General features: G+C 43.6%; 1 protein-coding gene across 1 annotated transcript in view; it reads right to left on the bottom strand.

Annotated features, from left to right (window-relative positions):
- The window catches only part of hmcn1 (hemicentin 1), a 610,612-nt gene extending 596,171 nt beyond the window's left edge, over positions 1-14,441 (bottom strand). The window contains exon 1 of the mRNA XM_060830300.1: positions 13,829-14,441. Within this exon, the coding sequence (XP_060686283.1) occupies positions 13,829-14,114 (286 nt within the window). The 5' untranslated portion in view covers positions 14,115-14,441. The remainder of the gene's footprint in view (positions 1-13,828) is intronic.
- Positions 14,442-15,936: the final 1,495 nt, after the last annotated feature.

The following is a 15,936-nucleotide window of genomic DNA, read 5'->3' as shown; positions in this document are numbered from 1 at the left end:
GAAATGTGGAATATTCAGTTTAGCTGAATGAGAGGTTGAATAGGCTGGGGCTGTTTTTTCTGGAACGTCGGAGGCTGAGGGGTTTATAAAATTATGAATGGCATGATTAGAACAAATAGACAAAGTCTTTTCCCTGGGGTTGGGGAGTTCAGAATTAGAGGGCATAATTTAGGATAAGAGGGGAAAGATATAAAACAGAACTGGGGGCAACGTTTTCACGCGGAGGATGATAGATATGGAATGAGCTGCCAGAGGAAATGGTGAAGGTTAGTACAATTGCAACATTTAAAAAGCATCTGGATGGGTATATGAATAGGAAGGGATTGGACGGATATGGGCCGGGAGCTGGCAAGTGGGACAAGATTAGGTTGGGATACCTGGTTGGCATGGACGAGTTGGATCGAAAGACTTCCATGCTGTACATCTGTATGACTCTATGACAGACCAAGCTTAAGCAGTTGAATAGATGAAAATGTGTTGCTGGAAAAGCGCAGCAGGTCAGGCAGAATCCAAGGAGCAGGAGAATCGATGTTTCGGGCATGAGCCCTTCTTCAGGAATGAGGAAAGTGTACTAAGCAGGCTAAGATAAAAGGTAGGGAGGAGGGACTTGGGGGAGGAGCATTGGAAATACGATAGGTGGAAGGAGGTTAAGGTGAGGGTGATAGGCCAGAGTGGGGGTAGGGGCGGAGAGGTCAGGAAGAAGATTGCAGGTTAGGAAGGTGGTGCTGAGTTCGAGGGTTGGGACTGAGACAAGGTTGGGGGAGGGGAAATGAGGAAACTGGAGAAATCGGAGTTCATCCCTTGTGGTTGGAGGGTTCCTAGGTGGAAGATGAGGCGCTCTTCCTCCAGCCGTTATGTTGCTATGGTCTGGCGATGGAGGAGTCCAAGGGCCTGCATGTCCTTGGTGGAGTGGGAGGGGGAGTTGAAGTGTTGAGTCATGGGGTGGTTGGGTTGGTTGGTCCGGGTGTCCCAGAGGTGTTCTCTGAAACGTTCGGCAAGTAGGCGACCTGTCTCCCCAATATAGAGGAGGCCACATGGATGCAGTAAATGGTGTGTGTGGAGGTACACATGAATTTGTGGTAGATATGGAAAGATCCCTTGGGGCCTTGGAGGGAAGTAAGAGGGGAGGTGTGGGCGCAAGTTTTGCATTTCTAGCAGTTGCAGGGGAAAGTGCCGGGAGTGGAGGTTGGGTTGGTGGGGGGGTGTGGACCTGACGAGGGAGTCACGGAGGGAGTGGTCTTTTCGGAACACTGATAGGGGAGTGGAGGGAAATATACCCCTGGTGGTGGCGTCCGTTTGGAGGTGGTGGAAATGACGACGGATTATACGATATATATGGAGGTTGGCGGGTGGTAGGTGAGGACCAGTGGGATTCTGTCCTGATAGTGATTGGAGGGTGGAGGAGCAAGAAGTGGAAGAGATGCAGTGGAGAGCATCGTCGACCATGTCTGGGGGAATCTTGCGGTCTTTGAAGAAGGAGGCCATCTGGGTTGTACGGTATTGGAACTGGTCCTCCTGGGAGCAGATGTGGCGGAGACGAAGGAATTGGGAATATGGGATGACGTTTTCACAGGGGGCAGGGTGGGAGGAACTGTAGTCTAGGTAGCTGTGGGAGTTGGTCAGTTTATAATAAATGTCCGTGTTGATTCAGTCACCCGAGATAGAAATGGAGAGGTCTAGGAAGGGGAGGGAGGAGTCTGAGACGGTCCAGGTAAATTTGAGGTCGGGATGGAAGGTGTTAGTAAAGTGGATGAACTGTTCGACCTCCTCGTGGGAGCACGAGGCAGCGCCAATACAGTCATAGATGTAGCGGAGGAAAAGGGGGGGAGGGGGTGATGCCAGTGTAGCTGCGGAAGATGGACAGTTCCACATATCCTACGAAGAGGCAGGCATAACTGGGGCCCATGCGGGTGCCCATGGCTACTCTTTTGGTTTAGAGGAAGTGGGAGGATTGGAAAGAGAAGTTGTTCAGAGTGAATTGTAGCGGAGGAAAAGGTGGGGTGTGATGCCAGTGTAGCTGCGGAAGATGGACTGTTCCACATATCCTACAAAGAGACAGGCATTTTCTCCTAAGCAGTTGAATAGTCCACTCCAGATTTTAATTTGTACATTTGTATAGAATTAACACGTGCTTTTCTCTCGATCTCAGAATAATTATAGCTGAATTTCTTTTGGCCTCTTTGCTTTGAGTAGCCTACAACAGTCCCTTGAAGAGCAGCACTCATTTTGCTCCTTTCTCAGATCAAACAAACTGCTGCTCTCCCCCTCCCTTCCACTAGATTGTTGGTATTGTCCCCTTCTCCCGGATTACTATGGCATCTCTGTCCGCCATGATGAGGGCCTCCAAGCCCTCTGTTTCTTCCTCTCCTGACAACCCCATCATTACCCCTCCACTGACACACTCATTCAATTGGCTGAACTGGTCCTCACCCTCAATAATTTTTGCTTTGAATCCTCCACTTCCTCCAGATAAAAGGGATAGCATGGGCCTCAGCTTTGTCAGTTACGTGGAACAGTCTACCTTCTACAGTTACACTGGCACATTCCCCACCTTTTCCTCCACTACACTGATGATTGTATTGGTGCCACCTCGTGCTCCCATGAGGAGGTTGAACATTTCATCAACTTCACCAACACATTCCACCCTGACCTCAAGTTCACCTGGACCATCTCAGACACGTCCCCCCCTTTCCTGGATCTCTCCATCTCCAAAGGTGACCGACTCAACATAGACATATTCTACAAACCCACCAACTTTCACAGCTACCTGGACTACACCTCCTCCTGTAAAAATGCTATCCCTTATTCCCAATTCCTCTGCCTCTGCCACATCTGCTCCCAGGAGGACCAGTTCCACCACAGAACACACCAGATGGCCGCCTTCTTCAAAGACCGTGATTTCCCCTCCCATGTGTTTGACGATGCCCTCCAGCGCAACTCATCCACTTCCCGCACCACTGCCCTTGAACCCCACCCCCAACAACTGCAAAATGGACAGAACCCTTCTCACCTTTCACCCCACCAAACTCTGTATATATCTAATAATCCTCCGCCTTTTTCACCAACTAAAAATGGACCCCGTCACCAGAGATTTATTTCCGTCCCCTCCCCTATCCACTTTCCATAAAGACCATTCCCTCTGCGACTCTCGTCAGGTTCACGGTCCCCACCAATCTACCCTTCCCTCCTGACACCTTCCCCTGCCACTGCAGGAACTGCAAAACCTGTACCCATAACCACCCCCCCCCCCCCCCCACCTCTGTCCAAGGCCCCAAAGGAGCCTTCCATGTCCATTAAAGCTTCACCTGCACTTCCACACATCATTTACTGTATCCATTGCTCCCGATGTGGTCTCCTCTACATTGGGAGGCAGGACACCTACTTGCAGAACGCTTCAGAGAACATCTCCAGGACACCTGCACCAACCAACCCCACCGCCCCATGGCCGAACACTTCAACTCCCTCTCCCACTCCGCCAAGGACATGCAGGACCTGGGCCTTCTCCATTGCCTCACCCTAACCAGCTGACACCAGGAGGAAGAACACCTCATCGTCTGCCTCGGGACCCTCCAACCACACGGCATCAATGTGGATTTGACCAGTTTCCTCAGTTCCCCTCCCTCCCCTTATCCCAGTTCCTACCTTCTAACTCAGCACCGCCCTCATGACCTGTCCATCTTCCCTCCCATCTATTTGCAAACCTTGCCTGCAAACATGGACTCTTCCATAATGCTGTGAATCATATTTTTCCAATCTCTCAATATTTACCCAACTGACCTGGTGTTCATTGCATTCAAAGGTGCTGAAAATTCAACCCCATGTCACATGTCTAAACTTTGATGACATATAAGCAAAAACCATCTGCAGATTTTGAATTGTAACCTATCACCATTACCCCCACCACCATCTACGTACCGCACTCTCAGCTACATTCCCGACAGCCCCACCCCCTCCCATTTATCACTCCACTTGCTGGCTCCCAAGCCTCATTCCTGATGAAGGGCTCTTGCCGGAAACGTCTATTCTCCTGCTCCTCAGATGCTGCCTGACCTGCCGTGCTTTTCCAGCACCCCAGTTTCGACTCTGATCTCCAGTCCTCACTTTCTCCACCTTTATTAGATGGTAATTCGTGGTGTTGCATTATCATTAAGATTCCCAACCAAAGCAAGATTTGCTTCCACTTAAAACAACGGCACCAAGGGATAGGAGCTGGAAGGGACACTACTAATGTTTTTGATTGTTCATGAGGACAAGCAGATATGAGACTATAAAACATTGTGAAATATGGAAGATTGGTGTTTTTGGCACCTCAATAAAATGCATTGATAGGAAGTTACATATGCACATCTATATACAGATTAATATATGGATAAGAAATTAAGATTTGTTTATCCAAGATGGTAGATGACGCTACATTAGGAAACAAAGCAAGCTGCAAAGTGCCATGGACAGATAAGTGAAACAGTAAAACTATAGCAGATGGAGTTCATTGGGGACAAGTAGGTGAGAAACCAGAAACTATACATGAGATTTAAGCATTCATTTTAAAATAACAATTAAAAACTAGAACAAAAGTAATCAAAAAGGCTAGTAGAATATTGGCCTTTATCTCAAAAGAGGCGAGTTCAAAAGGGTGAGGGAGTTATGATTTGGTTGTACAGCACCTTAGTCAAACCCCATACGGACTCTGACTTCAGAAAAAATATATTGAGTTAAGAAGTTAACCTTTAAGAAAAAAATTGCATAAACTTCCCTTACATAGCTTGGAGTTTATACATTTGGACTGAAAATGTGTTGCTGGTTAAAGAGCAGCAGGTCAGGCAGCATCCAAGGAAAAGGACAATTTGACGTTTCGGGCATAAGCCCTTCATCAGGAATGAGGAAAGTGTGTCCAGCAGGATAAGATAAAAGGTAGGGAGGAGGGACTTGAGGGAGGGGCGATGGAGATATGATTGGTGGAAGGAGGTCAAGGTGAGGGTGATAGGCCGGAGTGGGGTGGGGGCGGAGAGGTCAGGAAGAAGATTGCAGGTTAGGAAGGCGATGCTGAGTTCGAGGGAATCGACTGAGACAAGGTGGGGGGGAGGGGAACTGAGGAAACTGGAGAAATCTGAGTTCATCCCTTGTGGTTGGAGGGTTCCCAGGCGGAAGATGAGGCACTCTTCCTCCAACCATCGTGTTGTTATGTTCTGGCGATGGAGGAGTCCAAGGACCTGCATGTCCTTGGTGGAGTGCACCTATTGCATCCGCTGCACCCGATGTGGCCTCCTCTATATTGGGAAGACAAGCCATCTACTTGCGGAACGCTTCAGGGAACACCTCTGGGATGCCCGGACCAACAAACCCAACCACCCCGTGGCTCAACACTTCAACTCCCCCTCCCACTCCACCAAGGACATGCAGGTCCTTGGACTCCTCCATCGCCAGAACATAACAACACGACGGTTGGAGGAAGAGCGCCTCATCTTCCGCCTGGGAACCCTCCAACCACAAGGGATGAACTCCGATTTCTCCAGTTTCCTCATTTCCCCTCCCCAACCTTGTCTCAGTCGATTCCCTCGAACTCAGCACCGCCTTCCTAACCTGCAATCTTCTTCCTGACCTCTCCGCCCCCACCCCACTCCGGCCTATCACCCTCACCTTGACCTCCTTCCACCTATCACATCCCCATCGCCCCTCCCCCAAGTCCCTCCTCCCTACCTTTTATCTTAGCCTGCTGGACACACTTTCCTCATTCCTGATGAAGGGCTTATGCCCGAAACGTTGAATTTCCTGTTCCTTGGATGCTGCCTGACCTGCTGCGCTTTAACCAGCAACACATTTTCAGCTCTGATCTCCAGCATCTGCAGACCTCACTTTATACATTTGGGAGTGATCTAACCAAGATATATAAAATGATAAAGGTGTTTGATGGAGGAAAATGATTTCTTCTCTCCATTTTATGTCTCTTTGTTAAGAATATCCCCCACTAATCGCAACTAAGCCAGGAAGCACTTTACCAGCATGATTATTGTAATATAAATCTAGGACTTCCTGCTGGATTAGTTCAATTATTTTTTCAAAACTGAGGTTTCTATTTTTTCAGAGCATCAAGGGAAAGAGTTGAGGAATAAGTCATCTATTTGAATGCAAGAACAGATTCAAGGAACTTACTGGCCTACACCAGTTTCTGTACATTTTTACAGCTGCATTTGAACAGCCAAAAGCAACTCTCCAGTTTCTAAATTTGTATTCCAAACCTACTTTTCTACTCAAACTCCTCAACTATGTTTACAGTGAACAGTGACAATTTTGAAGTAATAAGATCCAGGACATTTAAGCATTATACAGCAACTTTGACTAACCTACCCAATATTACCACACATACAAGTGCTTACAAAAGTATACATTTCCATAGTTATTCAGTCCGAAACACAATTTGGATACAATCCAACTACAATTCAAAATCTGCAGATGGTTTTTGCTTATATGTCAAAGATTAGACATGTGACATGGGGTTGAATTTTCAGCGCCCCTGAATGCTATGAGCACCAAGTCAGTTGGGTAAATGTTGAGAGATCGGAAAAATATGATTCACAGCATTATGGAAGAGTCCATGTTTGCAGGCAAGGTTTTAACCGCAAGACAGAAATCTCACTCCGGAATGGCAAGCGATCTATTTGCATTTATTAACATTTCATTATTACCCATTCTCACCAAATTTATATGTAACTTACCATTTTCCCACACAATGGTAACAATTCACAACATGAAAGCCTGGTGGATGCAGCTTGCCAATGATGCCTCCAGCCTCCATCATGGCCAATCCCCAAATACCAAGGGCATATTTCGTGCCTAATGACCACCTGCTATGCCCAGAAAGAGAGGTTGGCATCAGATATGCACCTGTCTCACCACATCAAGAGCTGTACTTTGGAGCAAACTTATACTTTGCATTGTAATGCTGTCACCAGGCTACTTTGGGTGGAGGGACAGGCATCCTGTTGCATCTCAGGGCTCTTTGCTTGCTCTTTTAACATTCACTCAGTCTGTACCTACTCAAATGGTAGGTGGTACCCCAACATGCCTTTTTATGCATTGCCACAGCTTACAGACACACTGCACTTCTGTCTTACCTTGCCTCTTATTACAATGTAAAGTCAAGGAGCCGATCATGTTAGCCAGCTGTGATCAAAGGAATAGATATAGTGTTTTACCACACAGTGCAATGTCAATGTCACAACTACATCATGTGTCAGCAAGTTACAAGGAAGAAACACTGCATATGCCTCATAAAATGGCCACTACTGAGTCTAATGGGAGTAATCTTCAGTCATGCCAGGGGGAAACTGTCATCAGGGAGTACCAGAACAGATAGTGAAAGGGTATCACTCGAGATCAGTCCAAAATTGTGAACAGGGTCAGCAGGACGCTTGAAGCTATCAGTCTTGCAGCTTCTGTACCATTACAGTTCAGGGAATAGGTGATGGTCAGTCTTAAACTAGGAGAAAGTGTTATGTTTTGCTGGGCATTAGGGAAAGAGTAGCATTCTCTTAGGCAGCAGGTTAAAAGCTGTGTGACACTTCAGACAGGTAGCCTGTGTAGCTTGATTCTCATAGATGCAGTTACGACAGTGAGCAGACAGATGACAATGTAAGGTAACCATAAATTTAAAGGTGAACTTCTATTTTCAATGAAATGTCATCTGTGCCACCTATATGCCTTTGTAGGCTTTTCCTTTTTGTTTCCGTTCCATTTCATGTACCTTAAAAGGCTATTTGTGGCTGACAGTGATTGACCAGATGCACAGCTGGGCTTTAAATATGACACTGGCAATTCTGCAAAGTGCCAACAGTGGCAAGTTGACACTTAGATGACTTTTGATAAAATTCAGTCTTTATGTTGTACCAAAATGTAACACCCTTGGTTTAAAATACTTCCATGACTTATACTGTGCATCATAGTGCGATCAGTATTCTATACACTGGAATAATAATATTTAATCCCCATAAACACACACATTTCTGGAGTACTTCACAATTTCTAAAAAAGGCAGCAGCCTTTAATCAGAAATCACAGGTTTAAATGTTACATATTGCAGACACTGTTATTTACGAAGATCTACATGCCAAAATTGATAGTAAAACTCCAGACAGATGTTTCTTTTTGTTAGTTATTTGCCACTGCATGCTATATTCCTAAAGATAGATCTAATATTGTTCACAGACTAAATTAAAGGAACACTTTCAAGAATAAAATGAATAATACAGCTGTTACTTATGATCTTAGAGACTCTGCAGGGTGTAACGATTTATTTTTATCTATGGGAATATGTCTCCTTTTGTCTACTTTCCATTTCTGAGCCTTCCAACATTTTTAACATGAACCTTTCAGTTTTGGGAAATGGGTTGAGTGAAGAGTTGAACTACATGTTGCCCCATTGCTTTAATTCTGCCTTAGCTCTGTTCATTAATTGGGAGACTTACTCACCCTCTAATGTGTCAGACCTAGGAAAAATCAGTTGGAAGAGACAATGGCATAGTGATAATATCACCAGACTTATAATTCAGAGACTTATGGAAATGCCTTGAGGATATGAATTCTATTCTACATGGCAGCAGATGGCATTTAAATTAATAAAATCTGGAATTGAAAAGCTAGCCTTAACAATGGTGACAACTGTCAATTGATGTACAAATCCATCTAGTTCATTAATCTCTTCTCGGGAAGAAAATTTACTAGGTTTTCTTGGTTTGGTCTGCATGTGGCTCGAGAACCACAAAAAGCAGGACATATCCCACCAAGTCAATTACTGCACATCCATTTACCCTTAATTTTCAGCAAAGGAGGGTGTGTCAACAGTCCTAGCAAGTGATAATAATGTACTTAGTGATGTGAGGTTTGGGTTCCACCCAGCCCACTCAATTCCTGACCTCATTACAGCTTTGGTCTAAAATGTAGACAACAGATTTAGACCCAAGAAGTGAAGTGAAACAGATTACATTTGATTGAGTGTGGCTTCAAGAAGTCCTGGCAAATCTCAAGTCAGAACTCAGATCACCACAGCGTTACCTGCTCTCTGGATTACTCATCCAGGAATAATGTACCTTTGCAGCCTAGCAAAAACAGAATGAATGCAATCAAGGGAAACTCTCAGTAGATTGAGCACAAAAGGAACAAGGTTGCAGTTGTTGCAGATCAATCATCTCAACTCCAGAACATGAGTGTAGCTGTACTTCAGGGTAGTAGCTTAAGCCAAACCATTTTCCGTTTCTTCATCAATGACCTTTCCTCCTTCATAAGGTGAGAAGAGGGGATATTCGCTGATGATTGCACAATGTTCAGCACCAATTGTGAGTCCTCAGATACTGAAGCAGTCCAGGTTTAAATGCAGCAAGGTAATATCCAGGTTTGGATAGTCAAGTGGCAAGTAACATTTGTGCTGCACAAGTGCCAGGCAATGATCAACTCCAACAGGGGAGAATCATTGCTCGTAAGTATTCAATGACATTATTAGTTCTGAACCCCACACTACTGACGTGTGTATGTGCGCGTGCGTCACCGTGCACAGAAACAGAACTGCAGTAGCCAGGATAGTGGCTACAGAGCAGGTCAGAGGCTGGGTGTTCTGTGACAAGTCACCTCCTGTCTCCCCAAAGCCTGTTCACATCTACAAGACCCAAGCCAGGAGTGTGGTGGCACACTCTTCACTCGCTTTGATGGGGCAGCTCCAACATTCAAGAAGCTTGACACCATCCTTAACTGACACCTTATTGACCTTCAACTTTACCTTCCTTCCCCATTGATGCACAGTGGCACAGTATCATCTACAAAATGCACTGAATTAATACACCAAGGCTTCCCTAGCACCATCTACCAAAACCATGATTCTACCAACTAGAATGAAATGGCAGCTGATGCATGGGAAACACCACTACTTGAAACTTCCCCTCTAAATCCTGACTTGGAACTACATCACCACTTCTTTATTGTTGCTGAATCAAAATCATGGAACTCTCTTACTAACATCTCCATGAGTATCTCTACATCACAAGGACTGCTGCAATTCAAAGCAACTGCTTTTGACTAACTGCTCCATGGAAATTAGGAATTGGCAATAAATAGTGGCCTAGCCATCAACAAACAGAAGTTATAAAATAAAAAGATTTTTTCCCCTTTCAGAGGGTTGAAAATCTTTGGGAATTATCTGGCAAAGGGCAGTGGAGTCAGGAGTTATTGATGAAAGATTCTAACCTGAAACATCAACACCTCTTCTCCTCTGTTGTTGCTTGACTTGCTGTGATTTTTCTAGCTTCAGTCTTTATTCACTCTGGCTCTCCAATATCTGCGTTCTCACTACCTCCAGGTTATTGAATATTTTCAAGGGTGAAGTTGGATAGATTATTGACTAATCAGGGGACCAAAGGTTATCAGAGGTAAACCAATAAAGAGTTAAGCTCACAATCAAATCTAATATGAATTATTGGATGGTGAAGCAGACTCAAGGGAACGAATTGTCTATTTATGTTCCTAATTTGTAAATTCAGGTGTATGTTCGTATCACTGGACTCTCAATCTTACTGACTTATCTTCTATAAGTGTTGAATAATGTTCTCTTTGTAGTTTAATCAAGAGTAGTCCTTCCTTAGCATTCAGTCTCTCTACTAACTATTTTGAAGACAGGTTTAAGACACCACTTTAGACATTCCTCTTAGATTGTCCAATTGATTTACTTTTCAAATGTTGTGGCGCTGTAACATGACAAACAGAAGGACAGAGTCTATTTTTGTATTTCATGGTAAGAGAGAAAATGTAATCACTGAGATAATTTAAAGACCAGAATGCCACAGACAAATTTTCCCCAACCTTGACAGTGCTGTAATAATTACAGCCTGGCATTGCATTGAACCCTTCATCGGGATAGCTCCTTTAATGCTCGTGCTTTTGTTGACAGTTTTGAACTTTGTATTAACACAACATTTGATTGGACTAAGTATCAATTATTTTTCTACCTGAATTGACAGGAGATAAATTTGAAAACCTGGCATGACTCATCAACAATACTAGTCCTAATATGCACTTCTAAACCCCCAGCCACTTCCATCAAGAAGGAAAAGAGCAGATACACAGGTACACCACCACTTGCAAGCTCCAAACCAAGCCATTCACTATCCAGATTTGCCAAACTGTTTCTGTTCCATCAGTGTCACTGGGTCAAAATCCTTGAATTCCCTCCCTCACAGCACTGTTGGTCTACTTATGGCAAATGGTCTGCAGTAGTTGAAGAAAGCAGCTTATCATCTTAAGAGCAACTAACAATGGGCAATTAATGATGGCCCAGCCAGCAATGCTCACATCCCATGAAAAGATCATCTAGATGGCCTGTCTCCCATGTTTCTTTATATTCATGGGTTAAGTAACTCAATTCAATGTCCTGTCCCTTCTCGATTATATCTATCTGGTAGTGGTCTATCACTATCGCGTTGAAGAAAGCAGTTCTCACTACCACTTTTTCCAAGGGCAATTCTGCATGGTCATCAAATGCTGGCCTAATTAGTGATGCTCACATTCCAAATATAGTTTGAATAAAAGGGGTAACAGTTAATGTCTGCAATCTGAATTAACCACAGGAGGTTGGGAGACTGGCATTGGATAGTGTTCACAGACGTTCACTATATTGATCCTGTGTATGGAAGGATTTTCTTATGAGGAGAGGTTGAATAGGACTTGTACCCGATGGAGTTTCGGAGGATGAGACAAGATCTTATTGAAATATGAAAGATTTTTAAGGGACTTGACAGGGAATGTGCAGAGAGTTTGTTTCCCCTTCCGAGAGAGTTAAGACCAAAGGGCATATGTCAGAATCAGGGCTCGCCCAGTTAAGATGGAGGTAAGGAGGAATTTCTTCTCTCAAAGGGTAGTGAATCTGTGGAATTCTTTACCACAGGGAGTTGTCAAGGATGGTTCAATATGTATATTCAAGGATGAGTAAGACAGATTTTTAATTATGGTGGGAATAATGAGTTTGAGGTAAGACAGAGTTGAGAATTATCAGACCAGCCATGACCTCATTGAATGGCAGAACATACTTTATAGGCCTAAGCCTTCTGCTTTCACGCCTCCTGGTCAAACTGATGGAATAGTTTCCTGAAGGAGTCACAAGGTTGCAACCTGGCTGAGTGGAACAACTAACAGCAGGAATGAAATCCCTCTGCACAAAAAAGTTGTTTCAATGTCAAAATAATAAGTATATTTTATTCATTAAAATATTCCAGCATCAAAAGGTTTTTATGCTTTACTGTGGCACAACATTTGTACATTGAGACATATCCTATTTGTCTTGTCATTTTGTCTGTTTCAGGAAGATTGCTCTGGTGGTGGTGTCTAATAACAGTGCAAGTGTACTCAAGAGAAATTCAAAAGCCACACTGTGGCTTCATATATCAACCAAAACCATTGTTCCACTTCATCAGTAAAGTTGTATTTAAATCCTTCAGTAAAATCTGTAACAGTTGTTGGCTGCTGGGTTTGCCTTTGGACTTCAAAGTAACTCATTAGTAAAGCGTTGTGTTGGGAGCTTTAGAAGTATGTAACAACTACTAGCTACACGCAATGCAGATAAGTGGACTCAGGTTAGGTTCCAACAGATGCTGGAATCCAAAGCAGACAAGCAGGAGGCTGAAAGAAGACGGCAAACCAGGCAGCACCAACAAGTGGAGAAGTTGAGCTTCGGGTCGAGACCCTTCATCCGGAAGTGGACTGAGATGGCTCTTGAAACGTATTAACGAAGATGGCCAACCTGAATGCATAAGTGCAAGTTATTACCGTTGACTATGTTTCTGTCTTGTACCTGCACTCAATCTCACACATCTATATTTAAATATATGAGACGTTTGGTATCTCCATCCTGCATCATGCTTGCTTCCTTGAGTTTGTTTTTGTTGATAGGCAGGGTCTATGGTCAGACACCAAACTCTCCAATTCATGGCGATTTACCGAAATCAACTACTGTCCAAAATAGATACGATCATGTTCCTCTATCGAATGGAATAAAATTCATCTTTTCAATAAAACGGGAGAGGCTCGCCCTCTTTTCCCACAACAGAGTGGCTTCAAATTTGCGAGATGGAAATGTGACTTCCTCAGCAGGCCGTTCATTGCAGAATCACTCTCCCGTGTTCAATTAAAATGGGATTCTGGTCTTGTCGAATATGGTTTCGTTCAGCCAAGAGCCAGACCACCTCTGTATTATTCTCTGCCAAGCATAATTTACCATTCCATTTTTTTCCTGGTGTATAGGGAATTGCGTGGATCCGATTTCATCTGCAGTTGGATGGTTCTGCTTAGCGCTCACCACATACTGGATTTCATCCTGGAGAGATGCAGTATTTAATTTGCCCCAGCGTCTATGCTTTGTGTTTCTATGCCCCTAACAGTCTGAGAGTTCTCGCACATGTTAACGCTGTAGAATCACCGGGTTATTTTTTTTCAGAAAAGTCACCATTAGATCATTGGGATTCTCAAAACAGCGGGATAGTTCAGCTTTACTCCTAACAGTGTCCGGAAAAGTGCAAGCAAACTAACTAGAACTGGTTCTTGTGCTCACCGAAAAGGACACATCCTTGTTCTTTTCATTGTTTGCAAAGAACAAGGGCAGATGTTTCGTCTACAGCTGGCGAAACATCGGGGAAAACAGTTCCCGATTCATGCAACATTGAAAACAGCTGACTTTGCAAAGAAGTCGATTACAACGCGGACGTGTTTCACACAAGGGCCGCGTGAATAACCGAAACAAAAAAAAAGTGTCCCCAAAACGTTACCACATTGCAGTGAAATCGGCTCATGTTCTTACCTGGATCATGAAAGGGCACAAGAGCAAAATTATGTAGCGGCTTCTTGGGTCGACTCAGAGAGGTTTCTAAAATCTTCGAGGCTCCTTCAATAACTTGAACTAAATCATCGTACATGGACCCAGTCACATCAAACACAAAGGCCAGAGTCGAGGCTCCCTCTGGGATGTCCTCCGCTCTCTCCTCGCTCGCACGAGAAGGAGCATCTTGAGCTGTCGACTGGGACAGCAGGACCAGGCAGGCTGTGCAGATTTTAAATAACCATTTAAAATTCATTGGCACAGTCATTTCAAATAACAACAAGACTTTTAAAAAAAAACCTGCTCAAAAGTCAAAAGACGTTCAAATGTAAACGATACATTTAGAACAAAAAAAAACTTCGATCTGAGAATCAATAATAAATGTGTATCTCTTCTGTTCTGGCCGCCAAAAGCAGTTTGGGGTTAGTTAGAACTGCAAATGGGTCTCCTCCTCGCTCGATTTCGCTTTCCTCTGTTAAACAGCTGGGCTGGTTAATGTCCCCAATTCTCTGAAGCAGCCTAGCTGTTGGAGAATTTAACTCAGACTGCAGCTTCACCGCTCCGGTCAGGCTCTTCCTTCTCCTCACGCAGGCAAGATGATACCCTGGAGAGTGCTGTGTGCCGATTGGAGCACATTACACTAGAGTCATTCGGATTTTAGGGGCCCCCTTTTGGGTGAGTGTTAAGTTTAAAGGTCAGCTCTTACTACTTTTTTGACTCTCGGGATCAATGGAAAATGCGTCGCGAGTTCAGCATTTTTAAAGTTTATTTTTTTAAAGGGAGCTTGGTAATTACAAGTATGTTTGTGATTAAAGTTGATGGAGTTGTGCTAGAAGCCGACATTTAATTACACCACTAGTTACAGAACCAACGTAATTACAAGAAAACAGATTAGCATTGGGTAATTGATGAGACAGAAAAAACAGAGCTTCTACTTAGAGATATACAGAGAAAATAGGAGTAACTGGGTTAAAGCCACGATTTTTATTCAATGATGCAACTGCAGAAATCTGAGCAATGCCAACCAGTGCTTGGCCTGTTGAAATTTTCGAAATTAGCTTGTTAATCAGTTATCTTGTTCAATAACAATATTTTCAAGATCAGTGACACTTTTTTTTCTTGAAACCGAAAACTATTCATGTACAGCCACCTTTAAAAACAGACAAATCGAAAATTCAAATTCAACATTTGGAATGGGATTTGTTTCCCTCGCATTTGCTTCGATTTTGAGTAAAAGTCGTTTCTGTCGTTTTAGAACTACTGCCAGTCAAATAAAGGATGAAGTGACATTTTACTTCAGTAGCCATTATGCATAAACTACTTAAGTGTACAGTAAATTGATAGGTTAAAATATTCCCTGTTAGCTTTCAAGTACGTTCAGTATAGTAAACTATGGTAAAAGAGGATCATTAACTTAATGGCATATGTTAATTATAATCAGAGCTTCAACTCTACGTAATATTCAGACAGAGCTTTTCCGGCAATTCATCCCATTCAACCGAGTCAATGCGGTGCTGAAATCCACACGTTGATTCACACATGCGCAATTAAGATGACAATTATTAAATTCTCATTAAAATCTTACTTGTATAAAGATCAAGACCTAACGTTACCAGGATACATCTAATCTGAAAGATGCCGAAAAAGGTGGAAATTGTGTTGACAATTTAGTCGTAAACTTCAGTTTTCTATTCAACGTGTGGATCTGTTGATTTGCCCGACTGGGAACCTCTAAATGCATTGGCGCTACTGCCTGTATTATACTGTGAACTATCGTTTATCTCACTGCTGTGAGCACAACCCAGTGTATAACTTGGCTGCGAGGTCCGCCTTTGGACTTCAAAACAACTAATTAGCTGTGACAAATATAGGGAATGTTAGAGAAACAGGACAGACAGCTCAGCCTACGAGGGACGCAGGAGCTCACCACGTGAACATTTATTGGACTACCATTTTAAATATGGTGTACTTAAAATGGATATGGAAATTGCCAGCATGTGTAGCGTAAAAGCCACTACATGACGTGTCTCCAGTTTGGCTTACCTGGTCAACATCAAAGCAGACCTCCTGTTTCTGCAGGAGTGTGGGAT

The sequence above is a fragment of the Hemiscyllium ocellatum genome, chromosome 9 (assembly GCF_020745735.1).
Source record: "Hemiscyllium ocellatum isolate sHemOce1 chromosome 9, sHemOce1.pat.X.cur, whole genome shotgun sequence".
NCBI classification, from domain to species: domain Eukaryota; kingdom Metazoa; phylum Chordata; class Chondrichthyes; order Orectolobiformes; family Hemiscylliidae; genus Hemiscyllium; species Hemiscyllium ocellatum.
The sequence above is the reverse complement of the archived record's forward strand: the minus strand, read 5'-3'. Positions and strand labels throughout refer to the sequence as shown.